This window comes from Strix aluco, chromosome Z (assembly GCF_031877795.1).
Source record: "Strix aluco isolate bStrAlu1 chromosome Z, bStrAlu1.hap1, whole genome shotgun sequence".
NCBI classification, from domain to species: Eukaryota; Metazoa; Chordata; class Aves; order Strigiformes; family Strigidae; genus Strix; species Strix aluco.
Window position 1 is genome coordinate 76289184 of NC_133971.1, and position 18522 is coordinate 76307705.

Consider the following 18522-nt stretch of genomic DNA (forward strand, 5'->3'; position numbering starts at 1 on the left):
TGGTGTATCAACCTCTCCTTCCGGTTTTGTATCATCTGCAAACTTGCTGAGGGTGCACCCTGTCTCATCATGCAGGTCATTAATGAAGATGTTAAGCAGTATTGCTCTCAGACTCAGCCTTTGAGCTACACCACTAATCACTGACTGTCAGCTGCACTTCACACAGCTGATCACGATCCCTTGAGCCCGGCAGTTCAGGCAGTTTTCAGTCCACCTCACTCTCCACTTACCTAGTCCATACTTTGTCAGTTTGTCTATAAGAATGTTAAGGAAGACATTTGCTCCATTGGTTCCCAGGGACGGAGGTGAGACTGACTGGCCTGTACATCCCCAGTTCCCCTTTCTTGCTTTTCTTGAAGACAGGAGTGGCAGTTGCATTCTTCTAGTCCTAGGAATCTCCTCCAGTCACCAGGACCTTTCAAAGATTATTGAGAGTGGCGTAACAATGGCATCACCCAGGTCCCTCAGCATGTGTGGGTATATGCCATCAGGTCCCACGGACAAGCAGATTCTGATGTACCTCCAGTTTACATATATGTTCCTTAAGCTGATCCTCTTCCACCAAGGGTAAATCTTTCCTGCTGCAGACTTTCCTGCTAGTCCCAGGGGCTTGGGATACCTCAGTCTTCTGCATGTCTCTCTCAGCAGGCCCACATTTTCCCAAGCCTTCCTTTTGTTGTAGAGATAACTGTAAAAGCCCTTTCTGTTGCCCTTCTGACTGGACATAAAACAAGGCCTTTTCCCTATGAGAATCATCAAGCCTTGAAACAAATTGCCTGTAGAGAGAGTGTAGTCTCCATCCTTGGAGGTTTTTCTAGATCATGCTGGGTGAGCAACTGAGAAACCTTGTCTACCTTTTCACTTATACCACTCCAAGCAGAAGGTTGAATTTGAACTAGGTGAGCTCTGGAAGTTGTTTCCAACCTGAATTAATCAATGATCCTATGGTTCTAACAATTATATATACACCTTCTGTATTGATTTGTTCAAAGAACAATAATGAGGCATATACTTTTACTATTTGTCTGTAGTAATAAATATTATAGTAATAGAATTGTCAAACTTTATAATGTACCCATTTTAGGCAATTATTCTATCAAAAAGGATCCATCTGGACAAGAATTTATATCGGATAACAGTCAGGATGGCTTATCCAAGGTTTGTAATGCAGTTTTAGCTTCTACTTTATAAAGATGTATTAGTTAAAATGATTAAACTACTTAAATGGTGATAACCATCATTCTGAAATTAATTTGTTGACCTCACTGCAAGCATCTTCTGTGTGAAATATGAAAAGAGTTTATTATGAAAATGTGTTCCTGTGTATGTTGATTAGAGTTGTACATATTGTTAAAGTTTTATATCTTCTTGTTAAGTCTTACATTTATGTAAGATATGGTAGTTTCTACGTCATTTCTGAGTTAGCAAAAATGTATTCCTGATCTTGCTGCTGCCAAGCAGATAATTCATCCCATGACAAGGTTTCTTTTCATTATGTTCAAAAATACTTAATTCCACAATGATCTCTTTGACTTTATTGCTCACTGGAAAATACTTCGAAAGCTAAGATAGAAAAGAATCCCTGCAGAAATAATAAAGTTAAATGCTGCTGTAGAAAACTGTCAGTGGATTCATGGTAGTGAAAATCAGAATAAACTTAGAACCAGGGCATTTAATTTTTTATTTCTTGGTCATATACTTTGTTTCTCAACCTTGTTTCTGTCTGACATTTTCATGGGTGTAATGATGGAAATCAGTTGGAGATTTCAATTAAATTAGGCCTTTTTTACATCAGTTGAAGCTATTTATCTTTAATAGATAACAATAAGTATTAAATATAAATAACACAGTAAACATTAAATTTAAATAAATATATAATGTATACAGTAGAATCATACTCTTTTTACGATTGAGTGTTGTGAACATTCTGAGCATATTAGTCTTACGCTGCACTCTTCCACAGCTATCTATACGTGCCCAGCTTGGCGCTGCATCACAGAAATTGTTGAAGAAAGGAAAAAGTATTCCTGATGAATTACTAATTGACATCCTATTGGAAGCCATTAAGTATGAAATTGTGTAGCTTTTTTCCTCAGTTATTTAGAATGTAATTATCCAGCTTGTAGTCTAGATTCAACCGTTTGTCTTTATTAAGGTGTTTTTTGAACACTGGTCTTCTACTTGGAAAGCGGAGCTAAATAGTGAAGTTATTAATGCTCATTTTATGCTAGCAGTAGAGTCTAGCACTAAGTTATGCAGACATTATTGTACACTACTGCAGGTAAATAAAAATATACATGTGACTATCACATAGTCATTAAATACAGCTAATGTCTCTATTTTGTGTATTAGTTGGAAGCTATTCAGCATGTGCTAGTATTTTTTCTTTTAGATTTTGTGAAATGAACTTCAGCAGTTAGGTTACTTACTTTCGACTACTCTTGTTTGACAGAACACTCTCTCAACTAATGCGATGTGCAATTAGCACTTAAGTTCCCACATGAATATCATTTAAGTTATGTTACTCCCATTAGTATATTTTAAAGTTACAAAACAGATTTTGCTATTTGTTACTTCAGTGCAAAAGTTAGTAGACAAAATAGTGAAATTACACCTCTGATCATAGTCCGTATAGGGAGTGTTTTTGAAATCTTTATTTATCAAGACAACAAAAATCGTTTTGGTTTTGCTTTTTTTCACTTTTAGTTAGTCATGATGTTATTTTTCTGATTTAAAATCCATTGCTATACAGTTTAAGTTTTAATTATGTCTGTCATATTCTGTATTTATCTGGATATTTAATATATTGAATTTAGAATGAAAGATTGCTAAGGCCAGCTCTTCTTTAGGTGTTATTATTATGCTATCAATTCTCTGTATAATTCTGCTTCTTCATTTACTTTTAGCAAAACACCACCAGAGAAGGGGTGGATTGTGGATGGGTTTCCAATGACAATTAATCAGGCAAAACTATTTGAAAAAGCCTATACAGGAATTGATCCAGAAGAAAAAGATGCAAATTCTGGAAAGCTTTCACTTGTTACAGATCCCAGAGCCCCTAACAAGTCTCCTGTTACCTCACCTGCATTTGATATTTCTGTATTATTGGATGTTTCAGACACTGTGGTGCTGAAACGTGTGGCTAACTTGAAGAGTAAGTTTCCAACTACTTTTAACAAAGTAAAATGACAAGCAGATTCTGATGTATGGAGAATATAAAGATTGATACAACACTGAAATAACTAAATTGTGACTGCTTTGCAACATAGTAGCAAGCTGCATATTTTAATAAAAACCACTAAATTATATATTTATTTTCCTCTGACAATTCTGAAATTAGAAATTGTTTAGATTTCTTGACAGTTTTCTTCTCCATTTTTAAGGCCCTTTTTAACTTTAGCTGTCTAAAAGTACCTGACTAGGTATAAGGAACACATTAATCCCAAACATTATTTACCAAATATACCTGTAAATTGTAGTTATGGAAGCAAAATAGTATTACTGCACAATTTCTCTACATCTCACAGTATCACTTTCATTAATTGTGCATTATCACTTTGAATGCTTCCAGATTATTTCAAATACTTTTATTTGTTTCAGTCAAAGGCAGATCAGAAATGTGGAAGTGCATGTGTATATGCTTGTTTCTATTCATACTGAATTCTCCCTGGAGCTGAGATACCACAATGGGTGGTGTTAGATACCACATAAAACAGCAGCTGCAAAAAACACAAGTTACAACAGATGCAGAAATATGCCTTATTACAAATGACTGTGTGTAAATAGTATTTTTCTCCAGGAGATACATTTGGAAAGGGATGAAGGAAATTATAAACAAAGAGATGTGCCAACATTCATTCCCTATAAATTATTATCTTTGTCTTATCTTCAGTTAGTCAGTGAACAATCAGAAATTGTTAATTTTGTCCAACAAAGGCAAAGGCATCAAAAGCTTTTTGAGCACTGTTTTGCTTCTAGACCATACATTTTTAATTGCCCTTGCTCGCCTTGGTGAAACATAAGTTCTTTTCATTAGTATGTCCCATATGTCCAAATTATAAGGAAATTCCGCTCTATTGTTTTCACTGCAGCACTTACATGGTATATGGCTTGAATTAAAGCATCATTTACCTTTAGCTTTTATGTATAGGTAGGAGTGAGGATGAGGCAAAATCATTAGAGCTTCTGCTAAAAATGTGGTGAAGATAAATATGTAGACACTTGAAATTCTTATTCATTTAAAGACCTTGTGTTGCCAAAACACTTTGAAAATGTGATAATAAATGATACAGTCTCAGAAATCCAAACAGAATTTATTTCATCAGATGTAATGTTGTGATAGAGTCAAAAGAATAATTAAAAAATCCAAAATCCATTAAAAATGGCTTATTTCTACCAGTTAAAGGGTTTTTTTTTAATTTATAGAAGACTCAGAAAGAGAGAATACCGTCTTCAAATGCAGTGGAATATCTGCCCATTGTTGTGAAAAGGAGTAGTTACTTCGAGGAAGATTCAGATTAGACTGTGAAAATACCTTCTAACTTTTAGAATAGATAAGTCTGTAATAGTCCGCCTGCAGGAATGCTCCCTCTCTACAACTGGAGATTTCTGTGACTGCAAAGCATCCATCAGGAAATATTAGTGCTATAATTGGCTATGCATTTAAACAGAGGAAGAGGCAAGACACTGTCTTCAGGTCCTTTCCAGCTTAATTTTAAATTTCTATGGTTTTCTCTGAGTTTTCCTTTCTTTTAGGGAGTTAGGAACCCAATTTTTAAATGAAGAAATGTAAGATCAAGGAATACTGAAATTTTTCTTTTAATAATTATCTTACTTTGGGCAAATAACCACCTGCATAATTGCCTTTTTCAATATATGCAAATATATGCTGTTTTCCACACAGCAGATAAATCAAAGTCATCTCAAACTGAACAGGACGACAACAATCAAAATTCAGATGCTGAAATCCTAGAGGAGAAGATTGACCTAGCCAGGGACCAGGTGCTACATAGGTATGTTCTATGAAGTACAAAAAAGTTGCTTCAGCCAGATGTTTAGGCATGTCATTAATTTGAATCTCATATGTGATCCATATAATACTGAGATGCCTAATGTTCAGAATTTACTTAGGAGTTTCTCTAATGTGGACCCTAAAGGGTACTTTCATTTTTTGCACAACATATATAATCCTAGATTATAAGAGTTAATGTGTTTTGCTTTTCCAAAGTATTCTTCCAAGGAGAATTTTTTTTTCATATATATATATATATTGCATGAACCATATGTATATGTATATGTGTATATATGTATCTATGCATACGTATGTCTGAGGTATGTCATACATCATGTGACTGCCCTTGAGTGAAATGCACTTGATTTGAGAGACGGATTTTCTAATATGGTATTTTCCACTTTTACATTTATAAAAAACAATTAGTTTTGATTAGATGTTTAACTTTGCATAAAGAGCAAAATCAAGAACAAGTTTTGTTACTAAATATTTGATACTATTAACTATTTCAGACTACTATATTATTGATTATTATTGTTGTGATAAAAGAAAGTAGGTTTAGCTTGTGATAAGAAAGAGTAAGAAATATATGTCTAGTTAGCAGCAGGATTTTGAAAATTTTCCTATGTTGAAAATGAAGGGTTGGTGTGGGTGGAGTATTGTTCTGCCAAAAATGTTACCTGGATTTGTTTTAGTATTACATTAGGTGGTCTGCTTTTTCTTTTGTTTCTTAATTCAGGAAAATGTTTTATTTTTCATTAGTTAGGTTTTAATTTTATACATTAATATGATTTTTGTAGAATTTCAGGCTTTCTAGACACATGGCCAAAATTAGAGAAATGGTTTTCAGTCCATCAAAATATTCTAGTGAAAATCAATGCAGAGACAGAAGAAAGTCTTGTGTGTGAAGCAGTGAAGGAAATTATAATGGAACAAATTGACAAAAAACAGAATAGAAGTAAGTTTTCCTGTTCTTACTTTTTACAATTCAGTAAGAAAAGACTTTGTTATTTATAATTAACACTAATAATAAATATGTAAAACTATATAGAAACATACATTTTCACCGGCCATGAAAGACTTTGGGGATGTGTAAGTTAGTAATAACTGCACCAGAACTCTGATCTGTTCTGTTGTGTTTTTACCTTTTCAGAGGATACAGACCGATTTCACATAATTGTAAAGATCATTTGATAAAAAGTTTTAAAATATTTGAAAGAAAGTCTCAATTGGTTCTATTAAAATTCCATGAAGTAAAAGATTACTAAATTCAGTCCTTTCTTCCTGGTTTAAATATTACAACTAGCATCTTCACCATATGGGATAGCATAATGGTATAAGAAAGACTAACTTGCCATTATCAACATATATTCTTTTACGGATAAATTGGAGTGTTTTTAACATGTGTTTTGATGCATCTTTATTCCATTTTTCCTCTTAATCACCCAAAAGGAAAGAATCATTTAAAAAAAAAAGAAAAAGATTAAATATCTGGAGAAAAAATACATCAAGTAAACCAGGATTAGTAAACTTCTGAATAAGCAGATTTTTTCTTCGTAATTATTACAAGAGAGTATTGATATATCTTCTACCACCAAACCAAAAAAAAAAAAAAACAAATTAAAAAAAGTATTAGCTTGAAAAGCACTCTTAACAGTCAGAGTTGAGACCATTGCTCCTGAACAAGCTTTCCAGTTCATGAAAAATTCTGGGAAATATCACACCTGACAGAAAACTAGATGGAGCATTTTTAAAGAACTGTCTGGTTGTAATTGGGTTTTTTCTGTGCTTGATATATTTCATAGCCCTGCTGGAATCAATGGCAAAATTCCTATTGATGCAAATAGAGTGGAGGTTTTCTGGTTAGAATCCAGCTATCTTGTAGAAGTATTGTAAGGACTTTTTACTCTCTGTGGAGAAATAATCCCTGTGGTCTGTTAATAATGCCTAATTTCATATTTATGTTGATAGATTCCAAGCAGTCCTTCACTATTAGGTTTATACAAGCAGAACAGAGGTATGAGAATGTATTAGTCAGACATCAGCAGCATTCTGGGAGTGACATGGTAAAGCTAAATTCAGAGACTGGTTCTCAAAATATTTAGCAGAAGCTGAAGTAGTTGGAATATTTCATATGGCCAACAGTTATAAACTTAAATCAGGAGAATGACAGCAGTTTTTCCATTGAAGCACCTAGCAGCACCTAGCAAGACAGAGTTTTCAGAGGCAGATTTGTCACATTTAAAGTAAAACAGAACACATCTATTCTTTAAATGTTGAGCTTCTTTCAAACAAAAAGACAAAACTAACAGTTTTGTTTAACGTTTAATGCAAGCCTATTAATTTTCTTTGAATATTTTCTAATCCACAACAAAACTGGCCAGAATTCATGAACATGATTCTGAACACCTAATTAATGTAAACTTAAAAATCTAGTTATAGAATCCTTCTGTAGTCACTGAGGTGATGCGGAAATCTTCCCAGAGGTCAGTTCAGATCCTAGGGTTGAATCATGCTCTGAAGCTGCTAACTACATTTAGTATTATTTTGCTATACTAAAAGTTAGCAGTGTTAGTTTTTCACCTCTTTCTTTCACTACCACGTGATCTTTTCTGTTTCTTTTTTCCTGTCCATGATCTTTCATACTTCTCAGCTTCTCCTCAGAGTAAAGGTGTATTTTCCATCGTAGGCCAGATTTAGCTCAATTTATCTGTTTTTGTCTTCGTCAGTGTTTGTTTTTCTTGATTCACTCATTCTGAAGTCTAACATGGAAGCTATAAATATTTACAACCGTTCTTTAAATAAGCAGGGCATCCTTGAAATCATGACATTTATAATGAATCTCAGAATTGCATCAACACTACTGGCCTTTGTTTACCTGTTTTTTTACCATTTGTTTCATATGCATACATACTGATTCATTGTCTTCCTATTTCTCTTTTAGTGATGGTTTTAGAAAAGTATCAGTCCTGCAAAATATTTGCTTAACTGGAAAGTGATTTTATAACTATGGCATCACTGATTTGATTAGTGTATTTTTTGATGAACAACACCTAAGTACTGAAATATTGAATCTTTTCTGTTACTTTGAACTTGTCAGAGTAGTATGTCTAATTCTGTTTATTGATACATAAAATATATTTGAAGGTATTAATTGTACATTCATATACAAGGGTCCGCTCAAGAAATATCACCAGAAAAAAAGCTTTTACCAGTTACAAGTCAAGATCTGCTTCCTCCCATTCCTGTGGCACCACCACCAATTGAACCAGGATCAGATGAATGGATTTATGTAGATGAACCACTTCCCAAGGTACATTCATTCATGATTAAAAGTCTTAGATACCGAAGTATATATTTTTCTCAGTATTTTATGCTTATTATACCTAAACATTTTGTCTCATTGCATGTTGTTTTATTCAATATTTTTCAAGGAAAGATACACTAGTATTGTATTACAAATATTGAAAAATACAAATAACTTTCTACTAAACTATATAAAAAAAGGAACACACTTTAAAATTTTGATCATTGTATTTTTCTAAATTCTTCATAATAATGATGAAGAATAACACATGGATGCCAAAATAATACTTTTTAATATTATGAAATACTAGCATAGGCTTACTAGGTCAGTTTCTTGTCTCTGGCAAGTGCCAGTTGTGGATCTTGTAGAAAAAATGTAAGAATGGGGAGTGTGTGCACTGATATTTCTCCTGGGATACTTTTTTCTAACATATTTTCCCCAAAGATATCTTCCTACTTTCCAATAACATGAAATTTAGGGGTTCCCTGAGATGACTTTATATCTGCATCTTCGTGTTTAGTAGCTCTCCGTAGACTTTGCTTCCATGATTATGTCTAGTTGCTTTTTTTTTGAAGCAATTTACTTTTTGATTTCCATGACATAGCCTGTATAATTAGGCTCATTCTGAAAAAGTATTTCTGTCTCTTTGCTTTAAACCTCTTGTTTACTTGAGTCATTTGATGACTCTACTTTTATTGTGAGATACAATGAATAATAATTTTATAATCACCCTCTTAAGGTATTTAAGAAGTAACGAGCATCTATTACGTCCTCATTTTGCTCAGTGTTGCCTTGCTTTTTCAATCCAGTCATAATCTGTTTAAATCCTCATGTGGAGCAGTTCATATGTTGTCATGATTCTTGCCCTTCTGTCTGGCTGTTCTAGTTCAACTGTAAATTTTTTGAGATGGGGAGCTGGGATGGCATGCAGTATTTGAAATGTAGATTTAAAGGGTGCATAATGATGCTTTGTATTTTTTTCTGTAATTCCTTTACCAGTTTTGCCTTCATGACTGCAATTAGCTTGCATAGAACCGTGTTTCCTTTGGCCATGGGCTTTATTTTGCATTTAATGACAGGCAGTCAAATGTCACTTTTGCAATACTAGACAGTCAGCTTAGATTTTTACCAGCATAAACAGTTGTTTACCACCAAATTTTGATACTTAAGTACTCACTTAGTATTTTCACTTAGTTTATGAGTATACCCAAAACTACAGATACTGGAGTGTTCTGCTGGAATTTCCCATTCATTTTGAGTACTGACACTTTTTTCCAATGAAATGCACAAGATAAACTGTATGTTGGTACAGTGTCTGTAATCAGTTGCAAACAGTTGTAAATCAAAAGAAATACATAGTGAAAAAAGTCAGTAATTTGATTTCATGAAATAACCTTTCTTATATTTGCTAATGCTACAGCCAAATGGGTTACCAAGAAATATATCAATTAATTCTGATGTTTTTAAAAAATTCACAGGAGATACCTGATTTTTTAGTACCTTACTGGGAAATGGTAGAAAATGCATATAAGAGTACCATCAAAACTATACTTAGATGTTTAAGGGATGAACAGCATGCTGTGATTGATCACTTAGCAGACATTAGGTGAGTAGAAATAGTAGCTTATTACATTAATTCTAGTATTTTGTATTTTCCCTCTGGCATTCTAGGTCTTTTTGTCCTGGTTCAACTAGGATAGGGTTAAGTTTCCCCAGCAGTGGGGGGAAGCTCTAGCCGGGTTATTCATATACCATGCTGATGTCAAGTCCTGGCGCCAAAGCGCAGCAGCGCAAGAGAGTCAATTAACACGTGTGTTATGCCATCGCTCTGTTCTCACTGCTGTATTGGTAGATATCTTGCTCTGTTCATTGTTATCACTGTTACTGTTATTGTTGTTGTTTGTTTTATCGCTGTTGCACTGTTGTATTAAACCTCTCCTTATCTCAGCCCCGGGGCTTTGTATTTCACTCCCTTTGTGGGGGAGGGGCAGCGGCCGCGTGGTCTCAGACCCCGGCAGGGACTAAACCACCACACTTTTAAAACCAAAATTATTTTTACCATAATTTACAGAAAAAAATTCCAAGATTGTTTGAAGCATCCAGATCTTAAGCAGGAGTTTGTATCTCAGTGGCAATCAGACTTTAATTCAGTTGCTGATGACCTGAGAGAAGATGAGGAAACAAAAGCAGAACTACACCAAAGAGTTACTGTAAGTAAATGGCAAAAGTTATAATATACCCTAAAGTATTATTTCATTGTATACAAATTTGATGTAACATGAATGATACTATTTATTTACATTTTTTTCCTTTTTACCACTCCTCTTAAGCTGTTTCACTTCCTCTTCTACATAGTGTTCTTCACAATTGTTTCTCTGGTTTTTGGCCATATCTTTCTTGTGTGTTGCTTCTTTTTTTAGGTTATACTGTGGTATTCTGGCACATTATAAAATAAATATTTCTTTGCTTTCTTTTTTTTTATGTTTTATGGTTTTCAGTGATTTTACTCATGAATTTGGACATTTCCATCACATTCTGACAAATCTTGGCAGTCATGTACTTTTTCCATAAATGATATATGGTAATATATGTTTTCTAAAACTGATTCATACAAAGTACAGAGAGTTTCATCAAAATGTTTTGACTCAGGTAGTTCTTTGCTAGGTCATAAATGTCCTGAGAGTTCTTCATAAAAACCCATGAGACTAAAGGTCCTAAGAAGTTCAGAGCCAGATTTAACTTAGGCAGGAAGTAGAGCTATCTTTGAATTTATTAGATTCCCATTTCAGAACAGACATGATTTTTAGTTGAAATCATATCAGAAAGTGCTCCCATAAAAAGAGGAAAAAAATGCTGGCAACACCTTTAGTTGAAGGGAACAGTGGTGGAATCATGGATGAATTCACTGAGATGGAAAAAGCATTGGACCTCCTTTTCTATAACATTATTTCAATAGAATGAAGTAGAGGACTTAAAAATCATCATCCATATTCCTAATTTCTACTAAATGGAATAATAAAAAGACTGGAATCCCTCTGTCCTATATTTTAGAAAGCTAAAATTTACAATATTTGTCCTTTCACTCATAACAGAAATCCATGTCTGACATTGTCCATTTCAAATTAGGTTAAAATGAGATGATAATCCCGTGCAGTGAGACTCAGATACTGTGATAAGGCTAAGCACAGTAAGTAAAGGCAGTAAAAAAAGGAGTAAATGTATGCTTTCCAGAATTTCTGTTTCTGAATGACCCATCCTAGTCCTTGTGGATCCCAAACCTGTGGGTGAATGTGAAGATGATACTTCCTCTATGCTTTTAAGCCCTGCCCATTTTACCTCCTTGAGTGTGAGAGTTCTGTCATCCTAGAAAAGGAGAGAGGAAACTAAAAGAGTGATAATCCATGGAATGTTTTTCCTCAAACAATTTCAGCTTTCCCAGACTGCTCAACTCTGTCATCTCAGGTGGACCCTTTCTGAAATGCTATCCACACTGGAAGCTGCCAGCTGTGAAACCTGAAAACCAAATTTCTGGTATCAACTGGAAAATGTAAAATTCCACCCCATTTTATGATGTGTGAAAAATTCCTCGAAGGCCTAAAGTCCAAAGAGCAGTCAAGGCTTTGGCATCCTAAAGAGCCAAACTCGGAATCACTGTGGGTAAAATGTCCTCAGCAGCCCATCTCTGTTACACTGTCTTTCAGCAGTTTCTTCAAATTCCCTCTCACTCCATTGCTGTCACTGAACATGGTCAGTCACTTGGTCCCACTATTTCTCTTGTTCCAGCTAGGAAAGTACTTAGCACATGCATCCATTTTTTCTTTTTTTCACCCACCTACATGCAAGGAAAGTTGGAAAGAGAAGCTGCTTCACTTTGAAAAGAGAAAGAGTGGTGGGAGAAAAGAGACACGTAAAATACACTTTTAGCTTCTCCCAGAGGAAGATACCTCACTGTCTCCCTCTCCAGTTATCTCCACTGCTTACAGGAGATCAAAACTGTTACTTGAATAACATGAGGACAAAGAAGAAAATGTTCCTCCATATATGTCTCAGGAAGTTACTGGAAGGAGCTGTACATCAATTTGTACAAAATATCGGTTTGTTTTGTTTGTACAGTATTGGGTTTATGTGGCAAGGTTTTGGTAGCAGAGGATCTCTGGAGATGGATTCTTTGAGAAGACATCAGGGGCTGCCCCCATGTCGAACAGAGCCACTGTCAGCAGGCTCCAAGACATACCTGCTGCTGGCCAAAGCTAAGCCGATCAGTGATGGTGGTGGTGCCTCTGTGATAGCATATTTCAGAAAGGGTAAAAAACACTGCATGGCAGCTGTGAGAGAGGAGTGAGAAAATGTGAGAGAAACAACTATTCAGTCACCCAGGTCAGTGAAGAAGGATGAGGAGTGTTTCCAGGTGTCCAGGGTGTTCCAGGTGTCAGAGCAGAGAATCCCCTGCAGCCTGTGGAGAAGATGATGGTGTTGCAGGTGTAGCACATGGAGGACCACAGTGTAACAGATAGCAACACGGCAGCCTGTGGAGGGCCCCCACGCTGGAGCAGGGAGACATGCCCTGAAGGGAGAGGCAGCCTGTGGACAGCCCACACCAGAGCAGGCTCCTGGCAGGAACTGCAGCCTGTAGAGAGGAACCCATACAGGAGCAGGTATTCTGGCAGGACCTGTGGCCCATGGAGGACCCTCACTGGAGCAGTACGATCCTGAAGGACTGCACCCATAGAAGGGACCCACACTGGAGTTCTTGGAGAAATGCAGCCCATGGGAAGGACCCGTGTGGGAGAAGTTCATGAAGGACTGTATCCCATAGAAGGACCCGACTCTGGAGCCAGGGAAGAGCATGAAGAGGAAGGAGTGGCAGAGGCAATGCATAATGAACTCACCACAACCCCTCATTCCCCATCCTCTCTGCATCATTTGGGAGAAATGAGGTAGAAGAGTCAGGAGTGAAGTTGAACCTGGGAAGAAGAAGGGTGGGAGAAAGGTGTTTTTAGTTTTGTTCTATTTCTCATTATTCTGCTCTGTTATTAGTTGGCAATAAATTAATTTCCCCAAGTCAAGTCTGTTTTGAACATGATGGTAATGAACGATCTTCCTATCATTATCCTGACCCATTGTTTCTCCCCCTGTCCTGTGAAGAGGGGGAGTGATAGAGCAGCCAGCCAAGGTCAACACACCACTGCAAAACAGATAAATTGTATGCTTATTTTATTCAGTAGCTTATCCTTACGTGGATATCCTACAATATGAGCAACCATGAATATCTGATAGACTTCACCTTGGCTTATCTATTGCATCACTGATGTGTTACGTAGCCAAAGGATTACTCATTTGTCAGCTTCCCTGTGGCTCTTGTCCAACAGAGGACAACTGGATTTGTCTGAAGTCTTTGGATGGGGGGAGAGAAACGGGATCTGAACGTACTACTCTGAGACCAAGAACTGATGAATATGGAATCACTTATCACCTGAAGCCTAAGCTCCTTATTGCAGGGCTGGTAGTCTGGAACACCTTTTCTCTATACAGAAACAGGTCAGGTGGAGTAGAACTGCTTGGAGCCTGAGAGACAGCTCATCTTAGCCTACCTTAGCACTGCATTGAACAGCACTCTTCTGTTTCATCACCTTATTATATAGGGGTCTGTCACACTATTTCCAGGCAGAGACAGCAATGGGGAACAGAGAGTTTGCATGCATGTTGTATGCTTAATAGGTCTTCAGTGCTGTCAGTGAGCCACATAGCGCTGCTATTAGATATAGTCAGTAGTTGAAGAGCCCTTAGTTATAAACAACATTAAAGAAAAATGGCAAGGAGCTATCCAAATTGGAAGAAAACTTGAACGTAATTTCTTGCAATTTTTCAGATTGCACATCCCCTTAGAGTGTTCTCCTTGTAAGTGTATTAGTTAGCAAACCATTCAAGGGGAAAGTTGTTGATGCAGTTGGAAGCTTAGCTATTCATATTCTCACATCTTTGTCTAGCTTAGATAGGTCTTCTCTGCCTGAGGAAAGCAAGGCAGCCTACACATTCATCTCATACCTTTGTATTCTTCTCTCTGGCACATTTATAAAGCTACTTTCTGTAAGCTCATGACTTGCTGACCAGGCTTTGACATTTATAACAGTAAAGAAAAAGTCCCAAATGGGAAGATGACCTATGCACATGCAAAAAATATAATTTTAAATAATAAATCTAAAAAAGCTATTCAAGTTTTCTTTCATAGTTATTTCTCAGATTTGATTTTTTGTTTTAGGACCTAAGAGATCTTCTCTGGGATATCTGTGATAACAGAAGGGAAGAAGCAGAGCGGGAACGTACTGATATCATGAATGATGGCTGGTTACCAGATCATAGTGGGATTGCAATGAACCATTTCTTTTCACTTATGCAGGTATGGATCCAGTATGGAGTCTACAATGGAAGAGGACAATGACTTAGATTTGGAGGATAGTCAGCCTCAGAGAAATTTCATATGGTTGGCTCCAAATAAGTGAGGGATTGAGAATTAGATAAGCAAATGTTCATGCCTCTTCTGAATTTATCTGGAAAGTTAAGAGACAAAAAGTAGATGACATTCCATATATGTAATTGTTTTGCAGACAGAAAAGGTTAAGAAAAACACCATCGGTATTGTCAACCCTCCCCTGACTTCCAATCTGTGGTGTGTAGTGCTACTTTTTGCAATTTTATCAGTCCAGTGAATTGTCTGAGTTTTGTAACAGGAATGTTAGAGGTGTTTATTCTTCTGTGATCATATTGACATCTGCTTTTAATTTACAAAGTACATAATTCACTGCTATTCTAGACCCACTTGCTGCTAAGGTTGTCCTGTATTCCCCATATCACAAAATTATTTCAGTTGTTAACTTCACCAATGTGGCTTGAAATTTTACCTACAGACTGAAATAATATTCTGTAGATACCTACAGAATGTGATGTCATTTGTTGCTCTTGAGATAATCCATTCAAACATAATCCAGCATGTGATTTTAAAGTTTTCAAGAGACCATCTTCAATTAGTTGGCTCTCCTCTCCCCAACATTAAGCCTTTCTGCTCATTCAGCCTGATCATTAATTATTTCAGTTCCTGAAGTAAAGTAAGATTCCGCTGTGAGTTCTGTTTTAGGTGCATAAATTTGGTTTAGGGCTGAACTGAACTGAACTGGACTAGACTAGACAGGCTTTTCTGTAAACTGAGTGACCATTCTGTGACAGTTTTGGCACTTTAAAGAGTACAATGAAAACAGTGCCTTAAACACATGCCATGTGGTGCTAATTTGGCTGAAAAATCAGGCCTAAACAGCTTAGGGTGGGCTACCTGCCCTTTAAATGTGTAATTTTATATGTTTAATAAACAAGGGAACTACTCTCTTATATGAATGTTGTGATAATTTAAGAAAGTTTGTGAAGTAGTCAGTTGCTATTGTAAGGAAATTATTAACTCTCTTTTCAGAGTCTAAATAATGCCCTAAATAAAGACTTAAGGCCACTGGCTAAAGAGAGAGGTCAAAATATCAAATAACTGCTGACTGAACCACATTCATCCTGTAATTAGGATATTTATAGGACTATTTTAAAAATATATCTTGAATTATATGCATAAGGGAACCAAATTAAAGTAATATTGCTGAGTTTAAATCTTTTATTTTTCTCCTTTTATATTCATGTCTGACTTTGCAATCCTAATTCACTTCTAGCAGAATTTCATGGACATGTATGATGCAGTCCAGAGGAGATTCACTATGAGTCTAGTTTGATCTGTCTTGTGTGTATATGCAGAATAGCCATTTAAAATTACAACTACATGTATTACAAATATGTGCATTAACAGCTTTTATTTTCCTGAAGAAAAATGCAAAGGAAACAGTTTTTACTTTCTTTAGTCAGTATATAGTCCCCAAAATAAATGAATAATTAAAGCTAAAACTACAGAACTAAAAATATAATAACTATATCTTTATATTATGGCTTTGTTTGAGAAGCAGCCAAAAATAGGCTTCTTTGGTCTTGAGCTCTGCATCTGTGGGTTTTTCTGTGGGAAGTTACGTATATTCCCCAGGTGGCTCTGTTACTGTATTTACACATAGATTTGTATAAATGCCGTTAATCAGATTTCTTTCCACCTTTCTGTGTACACACTGGTATACCAGAAGATATTTTCTCCTTAACTTATGGATAAGTGCTGGTTTACACCACAAAGGTTTTATCCTTTGTTTTGTGACTGTGGTTTTGTGCATTTTCCCATGAATATTTAGTACTGTTTTGTCAGTTAGAAACACCATATCGTATCAATAAATCAAAACATGACAGGTGTTAAATGGTTTTTGAATCATACTTGATTTCTTCCAGGATGATTCACACAAAAGTCTTCAAGACACTTAGGTGTTTAAAGTCTGTTGATTTCTTTGGTCCAGAAAAACCAAATGGATTTTAAAATTTTCTCCATCACTTAACCCTTCTTATTTTATGCTATTAAGGATTTTATTTCTTTTGAACAAAAAGGTGCCTATAATTTGTTGGTATTAGTATACTTGCTGCTATAGAAATACATATAGCTCAAAATATATTGTTATTAAAATTAATGCATCAAACATTATTTATTGCGTATAATTTTTCCTATTCTAAGAACTAAAATTTTTATTAATCCTTAAAAATACCAGTGTGAAGACATTATAGATGCAAGTAGATGTATGTGTTGAATACACTATAAATTTTCAAAAAAATATGGATATATTTGTTACGCTCCCTCAAACTCTTAGAATTTAGAATTGCTTCTGCTATCATCTATTTAAAAATGTAACATAAATTTGTTCTTTCCTATTTTAAATTGCAATTTTTCTGTCCTTTCTTCTGAGGTTGAAGTGGATCGTTTCCAAGATACAAAGAGACTTCTTCATGACTATTACAGGGCAATGGAAGGAAAAATCCCAACAGATGATCGTCAAGATTTTACTAGAATCCCATTGTTAGATATTATTGGTGTAGAGCAGAAGGAAGATCAAAATAAATCAAGAAGGTAGAAATGCATTACTAAATTATGCAAATATCAACAAATAGAGTGCACTGATAGCTTTGTGAGTGTATGTGGAAATATATGTGCTTAGATTTCAAAGGATGGGGAAATAAGAATTTTTAACTAGGGATTGCAGTCAATTGATGAATCTTGAATCATAGGTTTAATTTATCCCTGATTTTTTACTGATTTACCTATTTCATTTTCACTAATGCACGTCCGAATTATAAAACACTTTAAATGCTGCCCTAGAAAGAAATCTGCTGTAAAAGTGTTTCCTACTTCCCTCTGTGTTGCTGACAGTTTTCAGCATGACCCTCACACAACTAAGTTAAATATTATTATGGAACATAAATGGATTTAAAATTAGCACCAACAAACATAATTAAATGGGTTACGACAGGCCTGTCAGCTTGACTTCGGTGCCTGGGAAGCTGATGGAGCAGATCATCCTGAGTACCATCATATAACACATGCAGGACAACCAGATGGTCAGGCCCAGTCAGCATGGGTTTATGAAAGGCAGGTCCTGCTTGACAAACCCGATCTCCTTCGACGACAGGGCGACCTGCTTACTGGATGAGGGAAAGGCTGTGGATGTTGTTTACCTTGACTTTAGTAAGGCCTTTGACACCGTTTCCCACAGCATTCTTCTGGAGAAACTGGCTGCTTGTGGCTTGGATGGGCACACGCTTTGCTGGGTAAAAAACTGGCTGGATGGCCGGGCCCAGAGCTGTGGTGAATGGAGTTAAATCTGGTTAGTGGCCGGTCACGAGTGGTGTCCCCCAGGGCTCAGTTTTGGGGCCACTCCTGTTTAACATCTTTATTGATGATCTAGATGAGGAGATCGAGTGCACCCTCAGTAAGTTTGTAGATGACACCAAGTTGGGTGGGAGTGTTGATCTGCTCGAGGGTAGGGAGGCTCTGCAGAGAGACCTGGACAGGCTGGAGTGATGGGCTAAGGCCAACTGTAGGAGTTTCAATAAGGCCAAATGCCGGGTGCTGCACTTGGGCCACAACAACCCCCAGGAGCGCTACAGGCTTGGGGAGGAGTGGCTGGAGAGCTGCCAGTCAGAGAGGGACCTGGGGGTGTTGATTGACAGTGGGCTGAACATGAGCCAGCAGTGTGCCCAGGTGGCCAAGAAGGCCAATGGTATCCTGGCTTGTATCAGGGACAGGGAAGTG

The 18522-nt window shown here is 36.3% G+C and overlaps 1 protein-coding gene across 1 annotated transcript in view; it reads left to right on the forward strand.

Annotated features, from left to right (window-relative positions):
* The window catches only part of SPEF2 (sperm flagellar 2), a 98329-nt gene that overhangs the window by 33604 nt on the left and 46203 nt on the right, over nt 1-18522 (forward strand). Inside the window, exons 14-23 of the mRNA XM_074813669.1 lie at nt 1085-1158; nt 1964-2067; nt 2907-3154; nt 4904-5012; nt 5812-5969; nt 8185-8324; nt 9797-9924; nt 10390-10528; nt 14578-14715; nt 17180-17340. Of these exons, the coding sequence (XP_074669770.1) occupies nt 1085-1158; nt 1964-2067; nt 2907-3154; nt 4904-5012; nt 5812-5969; nt 8185-8324; nt 9797-9924; nt 10390-10528; nt 14578-14715; nt 17180-17340 (1399 nt within the window). The remainder of the gene's footprint in view (nt 1-1084; nt 1159-1963; nt 2068-2906; nt 3155-4903; nt 5013-5811; nt 5970-8184; nt 8325-9796; nt 9925-10389; nt 10529-14577; nt 14716-17179; nt 17341-18522) is intronic.